Source organism: Ovis canadensis, chromosome 22 (genome assembly GCF_042477335.2).
Source record: "Ovis canadensis isolate MfBH-ARS-UI-01 breed Bighorn chromosome 22, ARS-UI_OviCan_v2, whole genome shotgun sequence".
In the NCBI taxonomy this organism is placed as follows: Eukaryota; Metazoa; Chordata; class Mammalia; order Artiodactyla; family Bovidae; genus Ovis; species Ovis canadensis.
The window spans coordinates 20,603,492-20,627,372 of NC_091266.1; the positions used below are offsets into that span (position 1 = coordinate 20,603,492).

General features: G+C 36.2%; 1 protein-coding gene across 5 annotated transcripts in view; it reads left to right on the forward strand.

Moving 5' to 3' along the window:
- The window catches only part of PCDH15 (protocadherin related 15), a 1,084,160-nt gene that overhangs the window by 729,430 nt on the left and 330,849 nt on the right, over nucleotides 1-23,881 (forward strand). For all 5 annotated transcript variants that reach the window (XM_069567843.1, XM_069567842.1, XM_069567840.1 and 2 more), the window contains exon 16: nucleotides 15,804-15,883. In XM_069567843.1, coding sequence (XP_069423944.1) covers nucleotides 15,804-15,883 — 80 coding nt within the window. The remainder of the gene's footprint in view (nucleotides 1-15,803; nucleotides 15,884-23,881) is intronic.

The following is a 23,881-nucleotide window of genomic DNA, read 5'->3' on the forward strand; positions in this document are numbered from 1 at the left end:
TAGTCTTTTTCTGATACCACTGACCATAAAGCAAAGGTGCTGTGGCCGGTGGGACAGGTGAACACAGATGATGATCTGTGGTTTTTATTCAGCCTGGAGACAGTCACTGGCCAGGAGAACAGCTTTATTTTGGTAACTCTCTTACTCCATATTTTCATCAAACACTTGGATGAAGACTTTTACAACCTCTAATCGCACCATCTACCAATCTTTTCACCTTATTCCTATGTTCTGTTTTTAATCTTGCAATTAAAATGTAACACTCCTTCCTATCTCAACCATTTCCTTAACTTGAATACTGGATCAGTGCTTCTAAAGCCTCTGTAATGAAGGATACATTTAAATAAATTATTAGAAAAAAAAAGTAAAACAGCAAAGAATGCAGCCTTTTTAAAAAAGAACTATTAGATTCAACACATAGTAAATCACCCTGGCACAACCTTTAAATTTTTCTAAACTACTCTAAATTTTATGGTGGAGAAATTCATTCGACATTTCTTGTATTGTCACGATCCACAATAACTACTTCAAAGAATGGCACAGTTCAACGGAACACGATTTGAATATCACTCAGGATGGGCTACAGTTTGCAAGGCCCAGTGCAAAATAAAAACACAGTACCTTTTAAGTGTCATCCTTTGTGTTGATCCTGAAAGCACTCTTCTAGATCATGTCCACACTGGCCTGCTCAAGGACACTGTTCAGGAATCATATTTTTAACTTGCTGCATCATAAGAATCTCTTAACTCTATCTGATCATTTCTACCAGCATAAAAATATGTTACTATATAACCAAATTAAAGGCAAAGCAGGAACAACAAAATGTCTTTGACTACATAGACCACTCTAGCCCCTTATCTATTTCTATGTTTCCCTTCCCTGCAAAAAATTCTCAAACATGTTATCCATATTTGCCTGGAGAAAGTCTTGGTCATTTCCTTTCTATTCTCTCTTGACCTCATTTTAATCACAATTTTAATAACACCAATCCAATGATAATGTCTCTTTTTGTAGTCTCAGTGCTCATTTTCACAAATAATTCCTCATCTTACTCTATCCATCAGTAAAATGTGATAGAATTAATACTTCCATTATTATGTAAAAACTTATTTTGATTTCCAGTATAACAGTCTCTTGGGATTTTCCCCCAATTCTCCTGACTGCTGTATCCCAGTCTATTTTGATGGTTCCTCTTCATTTCCCTGACTCTTAAAATAAGGCATGTGTCAAGGCTCAAGCTTTTCACCTCTTCTTTTTCTATGTACAGATATCTAAGATGATCTCATGTGTTCTAGTGGGTTTAAATTGTTATATGCTCATAAATTATAATTCATAGCTCTAGTTTAGCTCACTGCTTTAAAACTCTAGACCCATGTCCAACTGTGAGGTCTATATATACATATATATGATATCTTATATATATATTTAATATCCTATATATATATATATATAGGATATTAAACAAGCATCTGTCTTAGGCTGAGTTTCCAGAGAAGCAGACTTAGAGATAAAGTTTCCCTTGTAAGATGTTTATTAGTAATTGTTTTGTAATCAATTCCTTTGGAAAGGGGAGAAAGAAAGCAGACAAATTTAGGGAGATTTTGAACTTCAATGCAGTCACAATAACTGACTCCCTACAAAGCTCTAGAACCAAGATAGTCCTTTATATTAAGGTAGGTCTTTTATAAACGTGCTTGAGTAAGTCAGATGCAGTTTGCCTCAGAAAGCAACTTGACCTTGGCAAGGAAGCTCTCTTCAGAAAAGGCATTCTTGGAAAATAAGATAAAAAAAGACACACTTATATGTACATACACATTTTTATTGTTATTGTTTAGTTACTATGTTGTGTTGAACTCTTTTGTGACCCCATGGACTGTAGCCCACCAGGCTTCTTTGTCCATAGTATTTCCCAGGCAAAAGTACTGGGAGTGGGTAGCTATTCCCTTCTCCAGGGGACATTCCTGACCCAGGGATCGAGCCCACATCTCCTATATTAGCTGGAAGATTTCTTTCCACTGAACCTCAAGGGAAGTCATATATATATATACACAGATATATGTATGGATTTATATATTTTTCTTGTGTGTATGTATGTGTATAACAATCATTTTGCTGTCAGCAGAAATTAACACAGCATTGTAAATCATTTTCACTTTATTAAAAAAAAAAAAGTAAAAAAAGGCCTTCTCTGAATAGAAGGCCTCTCTGTAGGCAACATTTCCAACATATAGTGGAATATTATTTCTTTGAATGGGAAATTGGGAGGCATATCACACTGCTATCACAGCATCTCAAAATTAATGCATTCTGTACTCAACACCTTGTACTTAATCCCCCTAATTCCAAGCAAATAACTGATCCTCTTTCATTTTTTCCCTTCTTAGTAAATTGAAACCTCAGATGTCTAAGACCTCAGGCCAAAACTCTTCAAATCACCTCTGATTTTTCTCTTTCTCCATATCCATCTCTTCTGTCCAGTCAATACTAAAATATCTCGTTTCACTATTTCTTACCACTCTTACTGCTTTGTTTCTGATACTGCTGCTGCTGCTGCTGCTAAGTCGCTTCAGTCATGTCCGACTCTGTGCGACCCCATAGACGGCAGCCCACCAGGCTCCCCCATCCCTGGGATTCTCCAGGCAAGAACACTGGAGTGGGTTGCCATTGCCTTCTCCAGTGCATGAAAGTGAAAAGGGAAAGGGAAGTCGCTCAGCCATGCCTGACTCTTAGCGACCCCATGGACTGCAGCCTACCAGGCTCCTCTGTCTATGGGATTTTCCAGGCAAGAGTAATGGAGTGGGGTGCCATTGCCTTCCTGATACTAGTCAACAACAAATTTTGCCCAGATTATTGCAACAGATTTCTACTGGATTTTAATCTCACTCCTCTTTGGTCTATTACTCATGTAAAAGTCAGAGTAATTATTTGAAAAACTACATAAAATAAGTTCACTTCTTTGTGAACATCCTCCAGTGGATACCCAAGTCACCTAGAATTAAAGACAATGTCCCTATGACACCTACCTGATCTGACCCCCTACTTATCATCATCTCAGCAATTCTAATCTGGCCTCATCGACCTCCTTGCACACTGCCTGACTCCTGCCTCAGGGTCCATTCACTTAATATTTCTATTGTCTGAAGTTCTCTTTTCCCAGACATGCACATTTTTTTCCCTTCCTATATGTTTCTGCCTGCTTCTTCCTTAGCAAAATGGTCTTCCTGGACCTAATTATAGAAAATAAAAATAACTATCTTACTGTGCTCCATACCAACTTTACCCTCCTTGCTTTTGCCCTAGGTGCCCTCTTATGTATTTTGTTACTATGCCAAATGTCGCATTAGGTTCACAATGACAGACTCTATTTTATTCACTACTGTATCCTCAGTAGCTAGAACAGTGCTTAGAATATATACTATGCTATCCATAAACATCTGTTGAACGCCAGGTGGATCTGATTTCAAGGAAGGCCTGAACCAAGGTTTCAGAAAAACGTCATCAGTATTTTTGCCCCTCTTTCTGTTGGTTAGCTCTGTATAGACTTTATTTTCAGACAGCCTGTTATTAGGACAGAGAGGTGACAAAACAATCATTTTATTCTTGATTAAATCTGAAATGAAGACTTGGGGTAATACAGTCTTAAGATGAATTAAAGGGAAATAAATGAATGGAGAGTCTTCTGAAAGAAAAGAGGGTGACGTGATGAAATGTAGTACATACACATCCCCTAGAAATTCCCAAAATATTAAAACTTTTTTTTAAACTGCTTGTATATATTTAGACAAATTTCAAGAAGATTCATTTTAGCATTTCCTCTAGAGATTTTTTTTTTTGTGGGGGTGGTTCTAATAATTGTATGCCTTTACAAATGGTTTACTGCTGTGGTTTTCTAAACTAAGATGTGAGTGGTAGAATAATGCAGAATTAACCAGCCTACAATCTTAGTAGTGTTGAGACTGAAAAACACTGACTTAGAGGAATATGTTCACCAAAGCAATAAGGTAGAATATGAGATCTTTATCTTTAATGGAATTTTATGGACAACCATAAAAGCGTTGTGTGTAGTTATAAAGCCAGGTCTGATCAAGAGACATTTCAAGTTGACATTTAGTCCCTATTTACAACTGTATTTCTAATCTTTACACTTATTTCTATCATGTCTCTTCTTAAAGCCATGGAGGACTATCTAGATAAGAGTCAGTTGGTCTCTTTTAATTGAATTTGTGGAAAAGGTGAAGACCTATATTCATCAACTTGTTTTTATAGACAGTTTTTTAACAATAGTTTAAGACTATAGTAGAAAGTGATTTTCATTTACTTCATTCCAGGAGACTATTGTATGATCCAAAGAAAAGTTTGCAATTTCTAAACCTGCTTGATAATGCAGGGTTTTGTTTGTTTGTTTGTTGGTTTCTTATTTTTCCTTTTAATTAACCAGAAGTAACCAATCTGCTCTTCCTAAGAGTTAAATTTAAAAATGACTACTTTGAAATCTGGGAATGAATGTGGAATACTGGTTTGGGCAAATATTTGAAAGCCGCTGGTATTTTAATACAGTAATCAGTACTACCTTCAGTAGCTTGGCATAAATGAGTCACTGTGCTGTTTCTTAAATAAACCTAAGAGTTTATTGCATGTCTTGAAGCTGTTACTTCACATACTGGTAACTATTGTTGATTAAAGCTTAAGTTTGTAAATGCTATTGTTTTCCTGAAGTTTTGATCAATAGGAACAAAAACAGTGTTACTGAGGTATACTCAATAAACAGCTTATAGGTGTCAATTTTCTAGAAGAAACAACAGGAGACCCAATTCATGTTGAGAAGTGTTGATGATGATTCTATGCTTAACTACCAGGAACTGGTTGATTTAGAGCTAAAAAATCATTTTTAGGTTAAAAAAAAAAAAAGAACATTTGCATTAGAATAGTTACTTAAGAAAACTGAAGAATGCAATATCTTTTGTTCTAGTTTTGAATACTTTCTATTTCACATGGATTCACAAAAACCCATAACAGTTTAAAAAAAAATAAAGAAAAACAGTTTACATGTTTCTATGTTCTCAACTCACACACCTGCTTCACACATACAAAAGAAGAAAAAAAATAGCTTAAAAAAGTTCACATTAAGAAATGTCTTTTAGGGCTTCCCTGGTGACTCAGTGGTAAAGAATCCACCTACCAATGCCCAGATTCGATCCCTGATCCGGGAAGATCCCACATGCCACAGAGCATCGGAGACTGTCCACTGCAACTGTTGAGCCTGTATGCCACAACCACTGAAGTGCAAGCCCGAGAGCCTGAGCTCCACAGCAACAGAAGCCACCACAATGAGAAACCCACACACTGCAGTAGAGAGGAGCCCTTGCTTGCTGCAACTAGAGAAAAGTCTATGCAGAAACAAAGATCCAGCACAAAGACCCAGAAACAAAGACCCAGCACAGTCAAAAAATAATTAAAAAAGAAACATCTTTCAAACATAGAGGCAGAATTATTTCACAATAAAAATTAGCTTTGAAACAGCTTTATTTCCTACCACCTATCCCAACATAAAAGTAGTTCAGTTTTAATTTTGATAACAAAATAGTTAGACAGACCAGCAAAATTTGATTGCCACTATAATTCCCCTAACTTAAACTGTATGTGCTAGGTGATTTTAAATCAGAGGTCACCTTTGTGAGTAAAAATATGTGATAAAAACAGCAAGTGGAAAAGCCCCAGATATTTATGCTTCCTTTTTCTTTGTTTTGATTGATTTGTATAATTAATATGTGTATATTCATAAGGGCAATCATATCTACACATTACATTAGTTTCTTTTTATGCAGCTTTTAAAAAAAAATTTCTAATTTGGCTTTATTTCTCATTCTCTGTTTTCTTTACCCCAATTAGCTCTTTGGCACTTCCAGATCATATATCTCATTTTAACTGATCTGCGTCTTGATATTTTTTTCCATCATATCCTGAAAAGAGAAAGTGAAAGTGAAGTCGCTCAGTCGTGTCTAACTCTTTGCCACCCCCCTGGACTGTAGCCTACCAGATTCCACTGTCCATGGTATTTTCCAGACAAGAATACTGGAGTGGGTTGCCACTTCCTTCTCCAGGAGATCTTCTAGACCCAGGGATTGAACTTGAGTCTCCTGCATTGTAGGCAGATGCTTTACCATCTGAGCCACCAGGGAAGTCATATCATGGTCATATATAATTGAAGCACAAATGTGTGTATGTATATGTTTATATATTCACACATAAACTACAGCCATGATACACATATGTGTGTTATTTTTGGAAATAATGAAATGAGCTTTCAACATTGTTATATTTTGCCTGGTAGAAACTACAGGATTCATTGATGACTGGATGTAGAAAGAAGACTTAACAATGGATGTTAATATAGAGCATGAGGAACTATTACTAGAAGGGTTGATTTTCCATTAACCAGAATCAAAAGAATGTCCAAGAAATTTGGTCATGTTAAATTTGAAATGTCTTTTGGCATCTGATTAAAGCTATTAAGTAAGCAGTTGAGTGTGATTTTAGAGAAAAGGTATGGATTACAAATATACATTTGAAGTCTTGAGCTTTTTAAATACCATGTAAAAATTTGAGATTGCATGAGGTTCTTAAGGGAGTGAATGTATAAGACATTCAAAGATTGATTTTAAGTTTCTGAGGATAAGAGGACCAAGAATAGAGATCCAGAAGAACATGTGTCTGGGAATTAAGGGAAAAAAGTGTACCGAGAAGTGAGAAATCAGTTGTGTCTAATGCTACTGTCAGATCAAATGAAAATTAAGTAAACAAAACTAAGAAACAAGCAAATCAAGGATTGTGAATTGATCAGTGAATTTGCTAGTAATGAATTTATTTGATGATGTTGAAAAGAGCAGTTTCAGTGCAGTAATTAAGGGAGGGTTAAAGGTATAATTGAGGTTTTAGGGAAAATGTGTGGAAGAGTTAATCGCTCAATCATGTCCAAATCTTTGTGACCCCATGGACTGTAGCCTGCCAGGTTCCTCTGTCCATGGAATTCTCCAGGCAAGAATATTGGAGTGGGTTGCCATTCCCTTCTCCAGGGGATCTTTCCAACCCAGGGATTGAACCTGGGTCTCCCACATTGCAGGCAGATTCTTTACCATCTGAGCCCAGGGAAGCCCCTGTTTTAGAGAGGATGAGAACAATTTAGAAAAAGTAGAAAGCAAAACTCCCAAAATTTTTCCCTAAGAGGGAGATCAGACTATGGATGCTCAATCACTAAGACTTATCAGACTCTTTGTGACCCCATGGACTGTAGCATGCTGGATTCTTCTGTTGTTGGGCAATAATGCTGGATTGGGTTGCCATTTCCTTCTCTAGGGGATTGTCTCAAGCCAGGGATTGATCCTGCATCTCCTGCGTTGGCAGGCAGATTCTTTACCACTGAGCCACCGGGGAAACCTGATCAGATAGAACATTTTCAGTAATAGGAGGGAAGATATAGTGTGTGGTTACAGGATGACATGTATGAAATATATATATATATATATATATATGTGCATATATGAAATTAGAAGAATTTGGAGAAAATTGCTTCAATTTCCTCAGTGAAACTAAAATTAGGGTAATCAGAAGAAAATAAAGATGTGGTAGGATAAGTTGGAGACCTGAGGAGAAAGTGTTAATAGTCATATAGGAAAGAGGGAAAGTGATTGAGGTAGCTAAATAAAGTACAGTAGGTGGGCAGGATGAACACTCTTAAGGTATGATCATGCTTACAGTGTCATTCTAGGTTAGCTGCATTTTAAAGTTTCAGATACGCTATATTGCATATAATTCATAATATTATTTAATTTTAAATCAAACTGACTTTCTTACATAAATGAACTTATCTCAAAAACCAAATTTTTATCAGAATCATAAATGACAAAACTCGACATAAAAACGTGAACTGTAAGTCATATTGAAATATGTTCATAAACAATGTTACTTTACTTTGTTAAAGGACCAACAATTTAATCCCAAGATTTGCACATACATTTTTGGAAACACGGCTGTCCTGAACTGAAAGCTTCAGTTCCTGCTCTCAAGCAATTTAATAACATAAATCAGGACTTGTTTGCCTAAACATGAAAAGAAAAGACCATCTAAGTCTGTTTATTTTATTTATTTTAAAAACCCTAAGGGCAGGTACTTTGCCTTAATGTCCTGTGAAATGTGTAAAATCATTCTGTGAGCATAAAGTGTACTCTATCAAGTGGTATTGAGGGCTGTGTTCATCTTAATATGAACAGAAGTTTAGAGATATGCTTTCTTTTTCAAAATTCCTATCTTCCTGTGTCTAAGGACATTGCTTATTTAGATAAATCCTGTCGGGTTTCTGTTGGTGCTTCTGAAAAATGGGTGACTTGAATTTACATACAGTGAGTAATCTACTGAGAAGACTAGAAAGAAAAATTGCTTCGATCTTTAAAGATATTCTTTGTCAAGGAAAAATAAAGAAAAGGTAGCTTTATTTTTTAGTTCACATGCTGTTAAACACATATCAGCGAACCTCTAACTGAACTCCATTACTTGCTAGGTCTCCAGGTTAAGTAACTCGGGTTGCTTACCTGAGGTCAACAATACAGGAGTAAGCCTTCCACTTGCTTGCTATTTCACAAACTCATTAGCCATGTATCCATCTGAGGTCTTCTAAATTGTTCTACTCTATTTTTGGAGGGACCTTCCCCGCATGAATAGCTCTCTCACCTTTTACAAGTGTTGTCAAATTTTCACATTTTTTTCTAATGGCTTTCCTGAAAACCTCAATGTAAGTGTAAATTTTCACTCTGCCTTCCCATATGTCCTTCCTGAATTATTTTCTATTTTTATAGCACTCACATGGATTTGAAAACTGTATTATATACATATATGTTAATTACATATATATAAATTATATATTGCAATCTGATATATTGCATATATAAATATGTAATTATATAATATATTGTATATAAATACCTGTACATTGATTATTTTTATTTTTCTCTGTCTCCCTCACTATTTGTAAACTGCACAAAGGAAGCATTTTTGTGTGGTTCTTGTTGAAGTTCCAGTGCTGAATACAGTGTAGATGTTCAATAAATATTTTCTGAACATTGTGAATATTGTTAGTGTTGGGGCTTACCAGGTGGTGCTAATGGTAAAGAACCCACCTGGCAGTGCAGGAGACATAAGAGACATGTGTTAGATCCCTGGGTCAGAACAATTCCCTGGAGGAGGGCATGGCAACCCACTCGAGTAATCTTGCCTGGAGAATCCCATGGACAGAGAAGCCTAGTGGGCTTACAGTCTACGGGATCACATAGAGTCAGATAAAACTGAAACAAATTAGCAAGCATGTATTGTTAATGTTATCATTAGCTTTGTTTTGAAGTTAGGTGTCTTGCCCAAGAGACAATAGTACAGTGAGTGCTGAAACCCAGGTTCCTGGCTCCAGAGCCCACCCAGAAACTCTATGATAAACCCAGGGAAGATGACTGCTATCATACTCCTCTTAGATCTTGAATGAAGGACTCATTTTGGAATTGATTGATCAAAAATAAAAGCATAGGAAATGGTTTTTGTGCTAAGGCTAATTCCTATCTGTTATATTATGGGAAATATTAACTAATAGTAGAATCTCCTTTTTAAAGATGAAATAGTCACTATTATCTCTAAATAAATAAAAAATATCTTCTGATTAATTATAAAGAACCATAATTGGAATGATGAGAGAAAGAGTAATATAATTGAAGTCTGGCATTTTCCATTTGCCTATAAGATTATTGCATGGTTTAAATGGAAAAAGGCATGCAAATATAATTTCTGATATTATAATAAGTAGTCAGCAACTTCTAATGTCAGGATTCACTATTCCATATCATATATAAATTTTTGTTCATCATGTAGAGAAGGCCGGCTGTGTGATGTGATGTGCGTTAGTCATTTACTCGTGTCTGACTCATTATGACCCTATGGACTGTAGCCCACTAGACTCCTCTGTCCACGGAATTCTCCAGGCAAGAATGTTGAAGTGGGTAGCCATTCCCTCCTCCAGGGGGTCTTCTTGACCCAGAGATGGAACTTGGGTCTCCTGCATTGGAGGCAGGTTCTTTACTATCTGAGCCACTAGGGAAGTCTAGAGAAGGTTGGTCAGACTCATACATTTTTAAATGTTTTTAGAAATATATGTGAGACCACATATATGTACATTATCAAATCTTAATCCTCACAGAATAATTGTTTCTGCTGATTTTTGAATTATTATTCATTATTTCTCCGCTTTGATGTTGGTACATAGACACCAACATCATGGTAGTTTAACATGGTAAACTACATAGTATTTTAAAAAATGCTAACAGAAGTAATGGATACATTTCATAATTCAAATCCAGAGAGCACCACTCCCCCTTGTTTCGCTGACTAAGAATTTATGAATCCTCCCTAATTACTATTCTGTTTGCCACAGATCCTGAAACAATAGCAAAGGATTGACTAAGAGGATAAGAAGAAGAAAACAATCAAATAAGGATCTTCTTCTAAATCCTGGGTTTTCAAAGTTTCCAATAAAGGCACAGCCTCACATATGAATGAAATAGGCAAATAACTGGCTTACAGTCAAACATAACTGAAGAAATATTCCACAGTACCTCGGGGATTGAAAGTCATTATTTGGCTGAAAAAAAACCACTGAGAGTTCTGTAGGAATTTCTCTGTTACTTGAGTAACTTAACAAAATAATGACTTATATAAACAAAGTAACACAACTTTCACAGTCTGATACATTAGAAGCAAAGTTTAACATTAATTTGGACTTAAAATTGTTTGCACAAAGTTATCTTACTTCAGAATCTGTTTATTCTGGCTTTTTGGATAACACAATATAATAAATTGTCTCTCAAAAACTATAACAACCACATAACAAAAACAGAGACATTGATAAATCTGTAACAATATGATAGGTAAAAATGACTGACTGAAAGAGGAAAACAACAGAAAACATTTAGTGTGAACTTTTTAGTGGTAAAATATATCTCCAGATACAGCTTAATTCTGTGTTTCTTGAGAAAGTTAAGTGTCATTTGTAATTCCATTTTATCTTTCTCACTAATATATACCTGGGAAAGAACCAAAAAAAAAAAAAAGGGAAATATCAATCATATGCTATCAATCCCATTGACTGTGTGTATGTGTTTATTTTCTTAGTCTCTACACTTACACTTGCATTATAATTAATTTAATGAATTTTAAAATTTTAGATTTAAATTTAACTGGAATATTTCAAAGATACTATAAGTAGCTTGTTCTTTCATTGTATTTTGCTATTTTATTGTATTCCATTTTCTCTGCATCTGTGAGTGTGTGTATGTAATAATGCATAATAATGCAATAACATTATTAAAAATAAAATAGAATCTTGACCTGGGAAAAATGGTCACATTGTCTGCTTAATTAAAATGAGATATGATGAAGGTACAAGGGAGAAGGCAGGAGCACCAGTCAGATGATTATTACTTAAATCCATGAGGGAGATGGTATTTGAAGTTCAGAGACAGCCAGATACTGCAGATATTTCAAATACAGACCCAGTGGGATTTGCCGATGGGTTACATTAGGGATTAAGAATGTTCAGTTAAGGTCAAGTGGTAGAAAGTTGTAGTTACTGCTATTTGCTGAGATAATGAAGATTGAAAGCAGCAGTGGGAGAGTAGCAGAGAGATCAGGGTTGGGGATTTTAACATTTTAAATTGGGTGTGTCTATAGTTCATGTCCAGTGGGTTCTCAAGGCAAGAATACTGAAGTGGTTTACCATTCCTTTCTCCAATGGACCACATTTTGTCAGAACTCTCCACCATAACCTGTCCATGTTGGGTGGCCCTACGTGGCATGGCCCATAGTTTCATTGAGTTAGACAAAACTGTGGTCTGTGTGATCAGATTGGTTAGTTTTCTGTGACTGTGGTTTTCAGTCTGTCCTCTGATGAAGAAGGATAAGAGGCTTATGGAAGCTTCCTGATGGGAGAGACTGACTGAGGGAGAAACTGGGTCTTATTCTGATGCGCAGGGCCATGCTCAGTAAATCTTTAATACAATTTTCTGTTGATGGGCAGGGCTGTGTTCCCTCCCTGTTATTTGACCTGAGAGCAAACTATGGTGGAGGTAATGAAGATAATGTCGACCTCCTTCAAAAGGTCCCAGCAACACACTGCTATACTTAGTCCCCTGAACCCTGCAGCAGGCCACTGCCAACCCATGCCCCTGCTAGAGATTCCTAGACACTCACAGGCAAGTCTGGGTCAGTCTCTTGTGGAATCATGGCTCGTTTCTCCTGGGTCCTGGTGTGCACAAAGTTCCAAGAGTCTGTGTGCCCTCTAAGAGTTTATTTCCCCAGTCCTGTGTAAGATCTGGCAGCTCTATGGTGGGGTTAATGGCGACCTCCTCCAAGAGGCTTATGCCATACCCAGGTCTACTGCAGGCAGAGCCCCTGCCCCTGCGCCAATCCATTGCTGACCCGTACCTCCTCAGGAGATACTCAAACATAGTTCTGTCTCAGTTTCTGCGGGGTCTGTGGGTGCTGGTGTGCACAAGGTATGTGTGAATGTCTCTGGTGGGTGTCGAGTTTGATTCTAAATGTGATTTTGCCCCTCATACCATCTTGCTGGGGCTTCTCCTTTGCCCCTGGACATGGGTTATCGCTTCACAGTCCTTCCAGTGCCACTTTAGCACCTACTGTCTACTTCTGCTTTATTGACTATGCTAAAATCTCTGACTGTGTGGATCACAACAAGCAGGAAAATTCTTCAAGAGATGTGAATACCAGACCATCTTACCTGCCTCTTGAGAAATCTTTAGGCAGGTCAGGAAGCAACAGTTAGAACTGGACATGGAGCAACAGCCTGGTTCCAAATTGGGAAAGGAGTATGTCAAGTCTATATATTGTCACCCTGCTTATTTAACTTATATGCAGAGTACATCATGAGAAATGCTGGACTAGATGAAGCACAGGATGGAATCAAGATTGCTGGGAGAAGGTATCAATAACCTCAGATATGCAGATGACACCACCCTTATGGCAGAAAGCAAAGAGAAACTAAAGAGCCTCTTGATGAAAGTGAAAGAGGAGAGTAAAAAGTTGACTTAAAGCTCAACACTCAGAAAAGAAAGATTATGGCATCTGGTCCCACCACATCATGGCAAATAAATGGGGAAACAGTGGAAATAGTGACAGGCTTTATTTTGGGGGACTCCAAAATCACTGCAGATAGTGACTACAGCCTGAAATTAAAAGATGCTTGCTCCTTGGAAGCAAAGTTATGACCAACCTAGACAGCATATTAAAAAACAGAGACATTACCTTTGCCAACAAAGGTCCATCCAGTCAAACCTATGGTTTTTCCAGTAGTCATATATGGATGTGGGAGTTGGATTCTAAAAAAGCTGAGCACTGAATAATTGATGCATTTGAACTGTGATGTTGGAGAAGACTCTTGAGAGTCCCTTGGACTGCAAGGAGATCCAACCAGTCAATCCTAAAGGAAATCAGTCCAGAATATTCATTGGAAGGACTGATGCTGAAGCTGAAACTCAAATACTTTGGCTACCTGATGCAAAGAACTGACTCATTTGAAAAGACCCTGGTGCTGGGAAAGATTGAAGGTGGGAGGAGAAGGGGATGGTAGAGGATGAGATGGTTGGATGGCATCACTGACTCAATGGACATGAGGTAGAGTAAACTCTGGGAGCTGGCTATGGACAGGGAGGCCTGGTGTGCTGCAGTGCATGGGGTTGCAAAGAGTCAGACACAACTGAGCAACTGAACTGAACTTAGCTGATAGCTGATCTATTGGGATCCAAACAGGCAACTGGAAATAGGTCTAAAATTCAGAAGACAGGGCTGGTTTATAGATATGTGAGTCTTCTGCATAGAGATAATTTTAAAGCTCAACAGTTGGATGAAGTGACAATGTAAGTGAGGTCCAAGAACAAACCTGTGGAGCATCCAATGTAATTATGTCTTATAGATGAGGAAAAACCAGTGAAAGAAAATAGGTAGTAACTGATAAGGTAGAATTAAAAGCAGGAGAATATGGCGTTATGAAAGTCATGCAAAGGAAGTGTTTTACCAAGGTGATATTTTTAACTAATTCTACAAAGCTCTGAGCCACCATCTGAGCCACCAGATGGTGGCTGTCTGCATTGTGGGAGACCTGGGTTTGATCCCTGGGTTGGAAAGATCCCCTGGAGAAGGAAATGGCAGCCCACTCCAGTACTCTTGGCTGGAAAATCCCATGGACGAGCCATGGGGCTCTATGGAGGAGCCATGGGGTCACAAAGAGTCAGACATGACTGAGCAGCTTCACTTCCTTTCTTTCTACGAAGCTTCGTCCACAAAGCCCTGCACTCAGTAAATACTAGAGAGATGGTTCTATCCCTGGGTCAGGAAGATCCCCTGGAGGAGGAAATGACAAACCATTCCAGTATTCTTGCCTGGAAAATCCAATGAACCAGAGGAGCCTGGCAGGCTACAGTCTATGGAGTCACAAAGAGTTCAACACAACTGTGCTACTGACACACACACACACATTCACAGATTACTATTCAGTTGCCCTTGGACTCTGGAATTTGTGTGGTCCCAGAGGTTTCTGGCCATCCATCTGTTGTGATAGCTGATAGATCTGTCCGGTGACCAGGACCCTGAAATCCATGTCTAAGCCATCTGATCTACCTGTAGAAACAGTGCTCCCTGTTGGTCCGGAAATGGGATTTCATACTCAATCTCTCATGGCTGGGATAGTTGGTGTCAGGTCTTTGAAAGGACCCATACAACCGCACTTTCTAGGTCCTGCACTCTAGAGCAGTGCCTATCTGTCAGAGAGGTTGGAATCTACCAACCAACTAACATAAATAAATAGTAGTTCCCCTCCTCTTCAGGTCATACTTAGGCAGATCCCTCTTATATTTCTCTTATATCATCCCAATTTCTTTATTCACCCCTCTTCCATAAGGGGATGTAATGGATCATTGAAAAGGAAATTATTGGATATTTTAGGTGGCAAAATCCCAGATTCCAGTGCCACAATATAGAATATATATCTTTATTTTGCGTAAGAGAAACTAAGAACTCAAAGGCAGAAGCTGTAGATTTTGTTTTCTATGACTTAAGAAGGGGAAAAAAGGTTAATATTTACTGAAACAATGTGCCAGATGTTAGTCTATGTGTTTTAACACAGATTATTTCACCTAACTCTCTCAACATCTATTAACTTTTGTATTATTATAGTTTTCATTTTACAAATGAAGAAATTGAGAAATGATCACACAGTTAGCAACTGGAGCCCAGTGTTTAATTTCAGGCTCTCTGACTCCAGTTTCAGAAATCTTAACCATAAAGTTTTATAGACAATATATTTTGAACAGAAAAAGAGAAAAATGAAAGTGTATTAAGTTGTTTTGACAATGCAAACATTTATGTAGAATCTAACATATTTGTTTGAATTATTCATATAAAATTAAATATACTCTATGGAAATCATTACTATATTTCCCCACCTGATAAGATTATATATATATATATTCAGGGGATATTATTCTTATTCACTGTTGCAGGTTTCAGATGAAAAAGAATGGTAGAAATGCTGGGATCTGGTATTTATATGTAATCATTAGCAGATATTTTAATCTTTATTCTATAAGGTATCATGGATCTTTTGTGCTATTAGTTTCAAGTTTCTAGTATCTATATTATACTGTACTGAATTGAAGCCATATCAGTTACTTGATAATTAAATTTATGTTTTCTCTCTGAAGGCGACTGATCGAGAGGGAGACCCAATAACATATGCCATTGAGAATGGAGATCCACAGCGAGTTTTCAATCTTTCAGAAACGTAAGTTAATAATTTCTAAATATTTACTTTTTAAATTTTTAAAGTGTTAAACAATATACTGGTAGCAAGGGAACAGACTTTTAATCAAAGACTTTCAGCTGTTTGTAGGGGTAGGGGGTGGATAATTCTGAATTCAGAAATCATACCCAGGAGACTATTTATTTATTTTAAATATTTTTACTAGGTAAAATCCACTGAGGTGGAAACATTTCATTTGCAGTTATAACCTGGGATTAATTAGATTCCTTTAAAGTTGTCAGTTATTCATAACAAAAGTATTTCTACAAAAAGTAACTTGGCACTAAATTGTTCATTCAAAGGGAATTTTGTAAGACAAAGTATAATTCAAATGCGTTTAAGGTGTCACCAAAGTCTATCCTTCAATTTTTGAGTAACAGGTATATTCTAGAAAAGCTAAGATAAAAATATTTCATGTCCATTCTAAGCCTCTTTTATGTCTGTGTTCATGTCATTCTACCCACCTCTCTGAACATATCAGAGGTAATTTCAGTCATAACCATTGAGAAAACTGACAGCAGGCATTAAAGAAGGCATTGAAGTTTGCTTTGTTTCTCCTCTGCAATAGCAAAGTGGCCGTTCTGCGGTCACATGTGGCTGCTTATCAAAGAGATGTTCTTGTTATCTCTCTGATGTTTTCTCTGTGGTCCTGAGTGGTTTTACTCCCTGAAAGGATGGAAATCTAAATGCAGCTGATGAGTATAAAGTGAAAATTTTGGCAACTTAGTCAAACTCTGCTTCAGTCTCAGGAGCACGTGGTGCACAATGATGTATCAAGAGAACTGTGGATGGTCACTTGATCTTTTTTAAGAAACACCTGAGATTTTGCATTGACAAGGATGGTACAGCCATGAATTTGTATGCCTGGAAACAGTATTTCCCAGAGTTTTAGACTTCACAGATGAATAAGCTACCATTTAGAAAATGGAAAGACAGATATTTTGAATTTTCCCTGATAAGTACATACAAATCATAAATGAGTTATAATTTGCAATCTTCCTTAAAGAAAGAAAACTTTGTAAAAAAGACATTTTAACAGTAATTGAGACTGCATGGTACTGGCATAAGAATATGTCTGGATAACAAGGATAAACTTAAGTGTCCAAAAATAATCCCTAATATTTATATCCATTGATTTTCAAAAGAAATGGCCAAGACAATCCAATTAGAAAAGAATAATCTTTTCAATAAATAAAGCTGGGACAGCACACAAAGGAATGAAGTTGGACCTTTACCTCACACTATTTGTAGAAATTAACTAAAAGTGAATCATATACCTAAATATAAAAGGTTAAACTATGTAATGTAAAAGAAAATACAGATGTAAATTATAATTTAGGCAATGCTTTCTTAGACATGATACAAAAAGCAAAAGTGATTAATGAGAAGAACAATAAGTTGTACTTCATCAAAATTTAAAAAAAAATAATTCAAATGGCATCATCATGAATTTGAAAGACAGCCTCTCAGAACGAAAGAAAATATTTTAGATGATGTATATGACAAGGGACATATATGGAATATATAAAGAACTATATCTTGAAAATGAACAGATTAATAATCTAAATAAAAATGAATAAGAATTTAAATAGACATTTCTCCAAAGATATGTATATGGTCAATAAACACATGAAATATGCTCATAATCACCAGTCACTAGGGAAAGGCAAATTAGAATCATGAAACACCACTTCACATCCACTCAGAATGGCTATAATGAAAAACAAAGGAAATAGCATATAGGGGTGAGGATGTAAAAATATAAAAATTCTGTAAAACTATTTCTCATTTTCTCTAAAATTTAAACATAGAGTTACCATATAACTCAGCAATTCCACTTGTGTCTATTCAAGACGAATAAAAGCACATGTCCACTTAAAAAGTTGTACAAAAATGTTTATAACAGAATTATTTAAAATGGGAAAATGTGGAAAACAACCCAAATGTTTGTCTATAGATGAAATAAATTAACAAAATGTGTATTCATGTGGTGGAATATTATTCATCAGGAAAGAGACTTAAGTACTGAAACATGCATGAACCTTGAAAATAAGATACTAAATGAAAGATACCACAAAAGAACACATTTTGTATGATTCCATTTGTATTAAATGTCCAAAATAGGCAAATCTATAGAGACAAAAAGTAGACCACACGTTTCCCGAGGCTGGGAGATGGCAGTGGATACTAATGGATACAGTGGTCAAAATATTTTAAAATTGATTCTGGTGATACTTAAACTACTAAATTTATTGAATTTACACTTTAAATGGGTGAATTCAATGATATGTGAATTATATGTTAATAAAGGAGATAAAAATAAGAAAATAATGAAACTTTCACCACTGTTCTCTGTTAAGGATTTCCATTCCTGTGTTTATCTGTTTTTCTCTTGATGATGAAGGATTTTACAACTGCTGGATGTGAAATCTAATGAGCTACCAGTTTTATCACTCATGCTGCTCCCCTAGCAAGTGGTTCTCTTCTACTTTCTCATTAATGATTTTGAAGCCAAACAGACAAAAACCTAACTGGGAATCAGAGGTTCTTTAAGGTGTGAAAGATATGAATGCAGCGTCCTCTTTGTCTGAATTGAGCTAATCAGACAGAAATATCCTTGAATGCAAACTGCTTCCAGACAGAGAGAATAGGTCAGGTCTCTGATGATTGCATGGTCTCTTTCAGTGATCATTCTTGATTCAGGGTCTGTACACGGAGCACATTTCCTTTTATCTTATGGTGATTTTATTTCAGCCAACACATTGCTCTTATTCCCATTGATATGTATAGGCTGGTCTAGACCCTTAGCAATATATTTCAACACATTTGAAATGGAAGAAAATTGATACTTTATTTCCTGCTTCCTTCAATACCTCTGGGATACTTGTGCAAATTTGCATCACCACTTCTGTGTAAGGTTTAAGGATTTGAGTAATTCGGGTGCTCTTTCCAAAAATAATAGAAAACAGTTCATGTCCTCTGTTATTAGATGCTTCAATTCATCTAAGTAGTGATCTTGGTTACATTTTCCTTCTTAAGACACACACACACAAAAATACATGCTTATTGTTTATATTAAACATTATATTATTTTATTCTATAATGTCATTGTTAGCAATAATCATTATGATACCATTAATTTAACGTTTTTATAATTTTTTAAAAATGTTCTGTTCAGTTCAGTTCAGTTGTTCAGTCATGTCCAGTTCTTCGTGACCCCATGAACTGCAGCATTCCAGGCCTCTCTGTCCATCAGCAACTCCTGGAGTTTACCCAAACTCATGTCCATTGAGTCGGTGACGCCATGCAACTATCTCATCCTCTATTGTCCCCTCTTCCTCCCGCTCTCAATCTTTCCCAGCATCAGGGTCTTTCCAAATGAGTCAGCTCTTCACATCAGGTGGCCAAAGTATTGGAGTTTCAGCTTCAGCATCAGTCCTTCCAATGAACACCCAGGACTGATCTCCTTTAGGATGGACTGGTTGGATCTCCTTGCAGTCCAAGGGACTCTAGTCTTCTCTAGTACCACAGTTCAAGAGCATCAATTCTTTGGCACTCAGCTTTCTTCACCGTTCAACTCTCACATCCATACATGACCACTGGAAAAACCATAGCCTTGACTTTTGTTGGCAAAGTAATGTCTCTGCTTTTTAATATGCTGTCTAGGTTGGTCATAACTTTCCTTCCAAAGAGTAACCGTCTTATAATTTAATGGCTGTAATAACCGTATGCAGTGATTTTGGAGCCCCAAAAATAAAGTCAGCCACTCTTTCCACTGTTTCCCCATCTATTTCCCATGAAGTGATGGGACCAGATGCCATGATCTTTGTTTTCTGAATGTTGAAATTTAGGCCAACTTTTTCACTCTCCTCTTTCACTTTCATCAAGAGGCTCTTTAGTTCTTCTACTCTTTCTGCCATAAATATGGTGTCATCTGCGTATCTGAGGTTATTGATATTTCTCCCAGCAATCTTGATTCCAGCTTGTGCTTCTTCCAGTCCAGCATTTCTCATGATGTACTCTGCATAGAAGTTAAATAAGCAGGGTGACAATATACAACCTTGACGTACTCCTTTTCCTATTTGAAACCAGTCTGTTGTTCCATGTCCAGTTCTAACTTTTGCTTCCTGAGCTGAATACAGCTTTCTCAAGAGGCAGGTCAGGTGGTCTGGTATTCCCATCTCTTTCAGAATTTTCCATGGTTTATTGTGATCCACAGAGTCAAAGACTGGTGTAGTCAATAAAGCAGAATAGATGTTTTTCTGGAACTCACTTACTTTTTCAACGATCCAGCGGATGTTGGCAATTTGATCTCTGGTTCTTCTGCCTTTTCTGAAACCAGCTTGAACATCTGGAAGTTCATGGTTCATGTATCACTGAAGCCTGGCTTGGAGAATTTTGAGCATTGCTTTACTAGCGTGTGAGATGAGTGCATAGACACAGTGAAATATTTGGTCTTCTGAAATCTGTCTTATGATTTCATGCATTTGTGTACTTTTTTTCTGTAAAATTCCTTTGTCTTTCTCATCTTTTTCAAAGAAAATAAAATATGAGTCATCCTCCAAAAACCAATTTATGTGTAATGTCAAATATTATGCCTTTTATTCCTTGTTTGATTAACAAACACCTGATGTAGGGACCATACATTTTCTACTCTCCATTGTGCTCAACTTTTCCCCTGACCAATAATTAGACACCTCATAGTACTAATGAATAAACATTTCAATGCTAGTATGGATTGACTAAGTGTTGAATTGTTATATGCATTTTAATTAGATTAGTGGATTAGTCATTTGGCCAGGGAAAATCTTCTTTACAGAAACATGCTTGTTCCTTAAAGAGAACAATCATCCATTATGCAGATCATTTAGTGCCATGTATTAAATGATTAGATCTTTATGGTTCTGTAGCATAATGCATTAATAACTTTATGTCTGTTCTAATAGGTCTATATTATTCATCAAATATTTGTTCAGCAAACATTCATTAAACATTGCTTAAACATTTAAGCAAGATGTAGAGAAACTTCCTCTGTAACTATTATTACCAATATATAAGTTATTTATTGCAGGAGACTGAAGAATTCTTATTGATTATCATCATTGTAGCACAAGGCATGTGATGTAATGCACGCTAAGTGCTAAATAAATAGAAGAAGCCACAGTAATTTCTGCCCCTTGTTAGAATTTCCTTTGAAGATTTTACATCTTCACTGGCATTTTTATTTCTTTCTTTGTGACTAATTAATTTTGACACTAAATTTAAAGCTTGGTTATATTTTTCATAATGTGTAGTTTAAACTATACTGATGATTAATCTATAAGAAAAATGATAGGCATTTTTTTTTTCTGTCAGCTCTACTCTCAAAATACATACTCAGTCATCCTTTTCACACTACTACTTCACGTCTCCATCATCTTCTCCCTAAACTACTACCAGTGTCTAACTCTTTCTGCTGGTCTGTGTTTGTTAATCACTAATTACTGCTTAACATGGAATGCCAGATCCGACTAGAAACAATCACACGTTTTGAAGCACACTCTAACCTCTCTGTCATCTTAGGGCCTGAAAAAATGATGGCTGTGTCAGCATAAGTCTCTGAAAGACAGACACTTGTAAGTGTAGATAATGTTAATCACAGCTAGTAGGATGTATTGAAAAAGATTAAAGGAAGAATAGAGCACAAAGCGTGAAACCTGTGAGATAATCTCTTTCAACGCATAATTATGCTGGTGCAGTAGTTCCTAATAAATTATGCATTTGGAGAAAATGAACACTTAAATAGAGGGTTGGTTGGTTTGGCAGTAGATACCCTTTAGCAGTAGATACCCTCTACTATTTTTAATCTACATTGTATAAATAACATTTGAACACTGTTTTTATGGTTTGGCAAACCAATTCATTGTCTAAAAGGGCTTGGTTTTCTCAAACACAGTATATTTTAAGCCTATAGCCTTAGTGTTTGGTGAGGGAATTCTGTGCAATATAGTTAATATAATTAAGGTTAAATTCACATAGTATAAAATTAACTATTTTAAAGTCAAAAATTCAGTGCCATTTATGGACTCACAATGTTCTACATCTATCAGTTCTATCTAATTCCATAACATGATCATCATCCCAAAAGGAAACACAAACCCATTAAAGCAGTTACTCCCTACTTGCCCTTCTCCTCAGCCACTGGCGATCACTTAATTATGTGCAACTTCTGTGGATTTATTTATTTTGGATATTTCCTATAAACAGAATGACACAATAGGTGACATTTTGTGTCTTACTCTTTTCACTAGGCCTGAAGATTTCAGAGGTCTTCCATGTTGAACCGTATCTCTGTGCTTCATTTCTTTTTACCAGTGCATAATATTCTGTTGCATGTACACACAGCAATTGGTTTATCCATTCATACATTGATGGAAATTTGGACTGCTTTTCTGTTTTGGCTATTGTTGATACTGTGTGTGTGTGTGTGTGTGTGTACTTTGCAATACTAAGCACCTCTTTTCATTCTTTTGAATAAATATCCAGAATTGTAACTGCTGGGTCATAATATTGTAATTATTTACTTTTTGAGGAACTGTCAAGCTGTTTTCCATAGTGACTGAACTTTTTACATTCCCACCAGCAATGTAGAAGGGTTTTGATGCCTCCATGTTTTCATCAACACGTTATTTTTCCCACCTGTTTTGTTAATTGTAGCCATCCTAGTGAGTATGAAATAGTATTTCATTGTAATTTTGTTTTGTTATTTCCCTGATGACTAATGATGTTGAGCATGTTTTCATGTGATTATCTGCCATTTGTGTATCTTCTTTGGAGAAATATCTATTCAAATCCTTTACTTATTTTTTAATTGAATTGTTTGTTTCTTTTGTTTTTGAGTTGTACCAAGTCCTTTATGTATTTGGAAAACCGACTCTTATCAGATATATGATTTATAAATATTTTCTCTCATTTTGTAGGATTTTTTCACTGTATTGATATTGTAGTTTCATACACAAAAAATTAACTTCGAGGAAGCCCAATATATATATTTTCCTTGTGCTGTTCATGCCTTTGTTATCGTATTTAAGATTGCATTGTCAAGCTCTAAATCATGATCTATCTGTATGTTGTTGTCTAAGAGTTTTATGGTTTCAGTACTTATATATAGATTTGTTGATCCATTTTGACTTTTTTAAATGTTTTTTTTAATACATTCTTTTGCATGTAGATCTGTTGCCCCAGCAATCATTTATTGAAGAGAATTTTCTTTCACTATTGAATGATCTTGGCATTCTTTTGAAAATCAGTTGGTCACAGACATATAGGTTCGTCTATGGACTCTCAATTCTATTCACCAGTATACTTAGGCATTTTTAAATGCCCTAAATTTCCAAGAAAGTCTCTACTCAGTTTTCCCTTCCAGGCTTTTGGTTTTCCACTTTATGCTTCAAATACAATCTATTGCCTTACGTGATGCAGATTGCTCCCTGACTTACACTGTTTTCCAGGAATACCCACTGTTTTTTCGCCTTGAGTGAATTCTGGTTTTTAGGCAAAACAAAGACTAAAGCTATGTTATTCCTTCAGGCAGCCTTTAAGACCAGTTGGAATAGACAAACCCAATACTTTGTGAATAAGGGTAGTTTTGCTGCCTCAGACACAAGGACTAGAGTATCACACTGGGGATGTTGATCACCATTTTTAAGACCACTCTAAGTCGGGAAGAGATGGGGCAAGGACAAGTGAAAAGAGAACAAATCTCTATTAACAATTTTTAAAGTTCCCTTTTTCTTATTTCTTTCTAAATACCAAGACAATTACCTATTCTTTCTCTGTTTTTCCAGCTCACAAGTATCCTGTCTCTACTACACTGGAACACAAGGCACATATTATCTTAAGCAAAGGACTATTTCCTGTCATGAGGCCATAAAAATAGGCTATTTAGGTATAATATGGCTCTAAACTCATAAAATATAAATTTCTAGTGATTTTCTAATT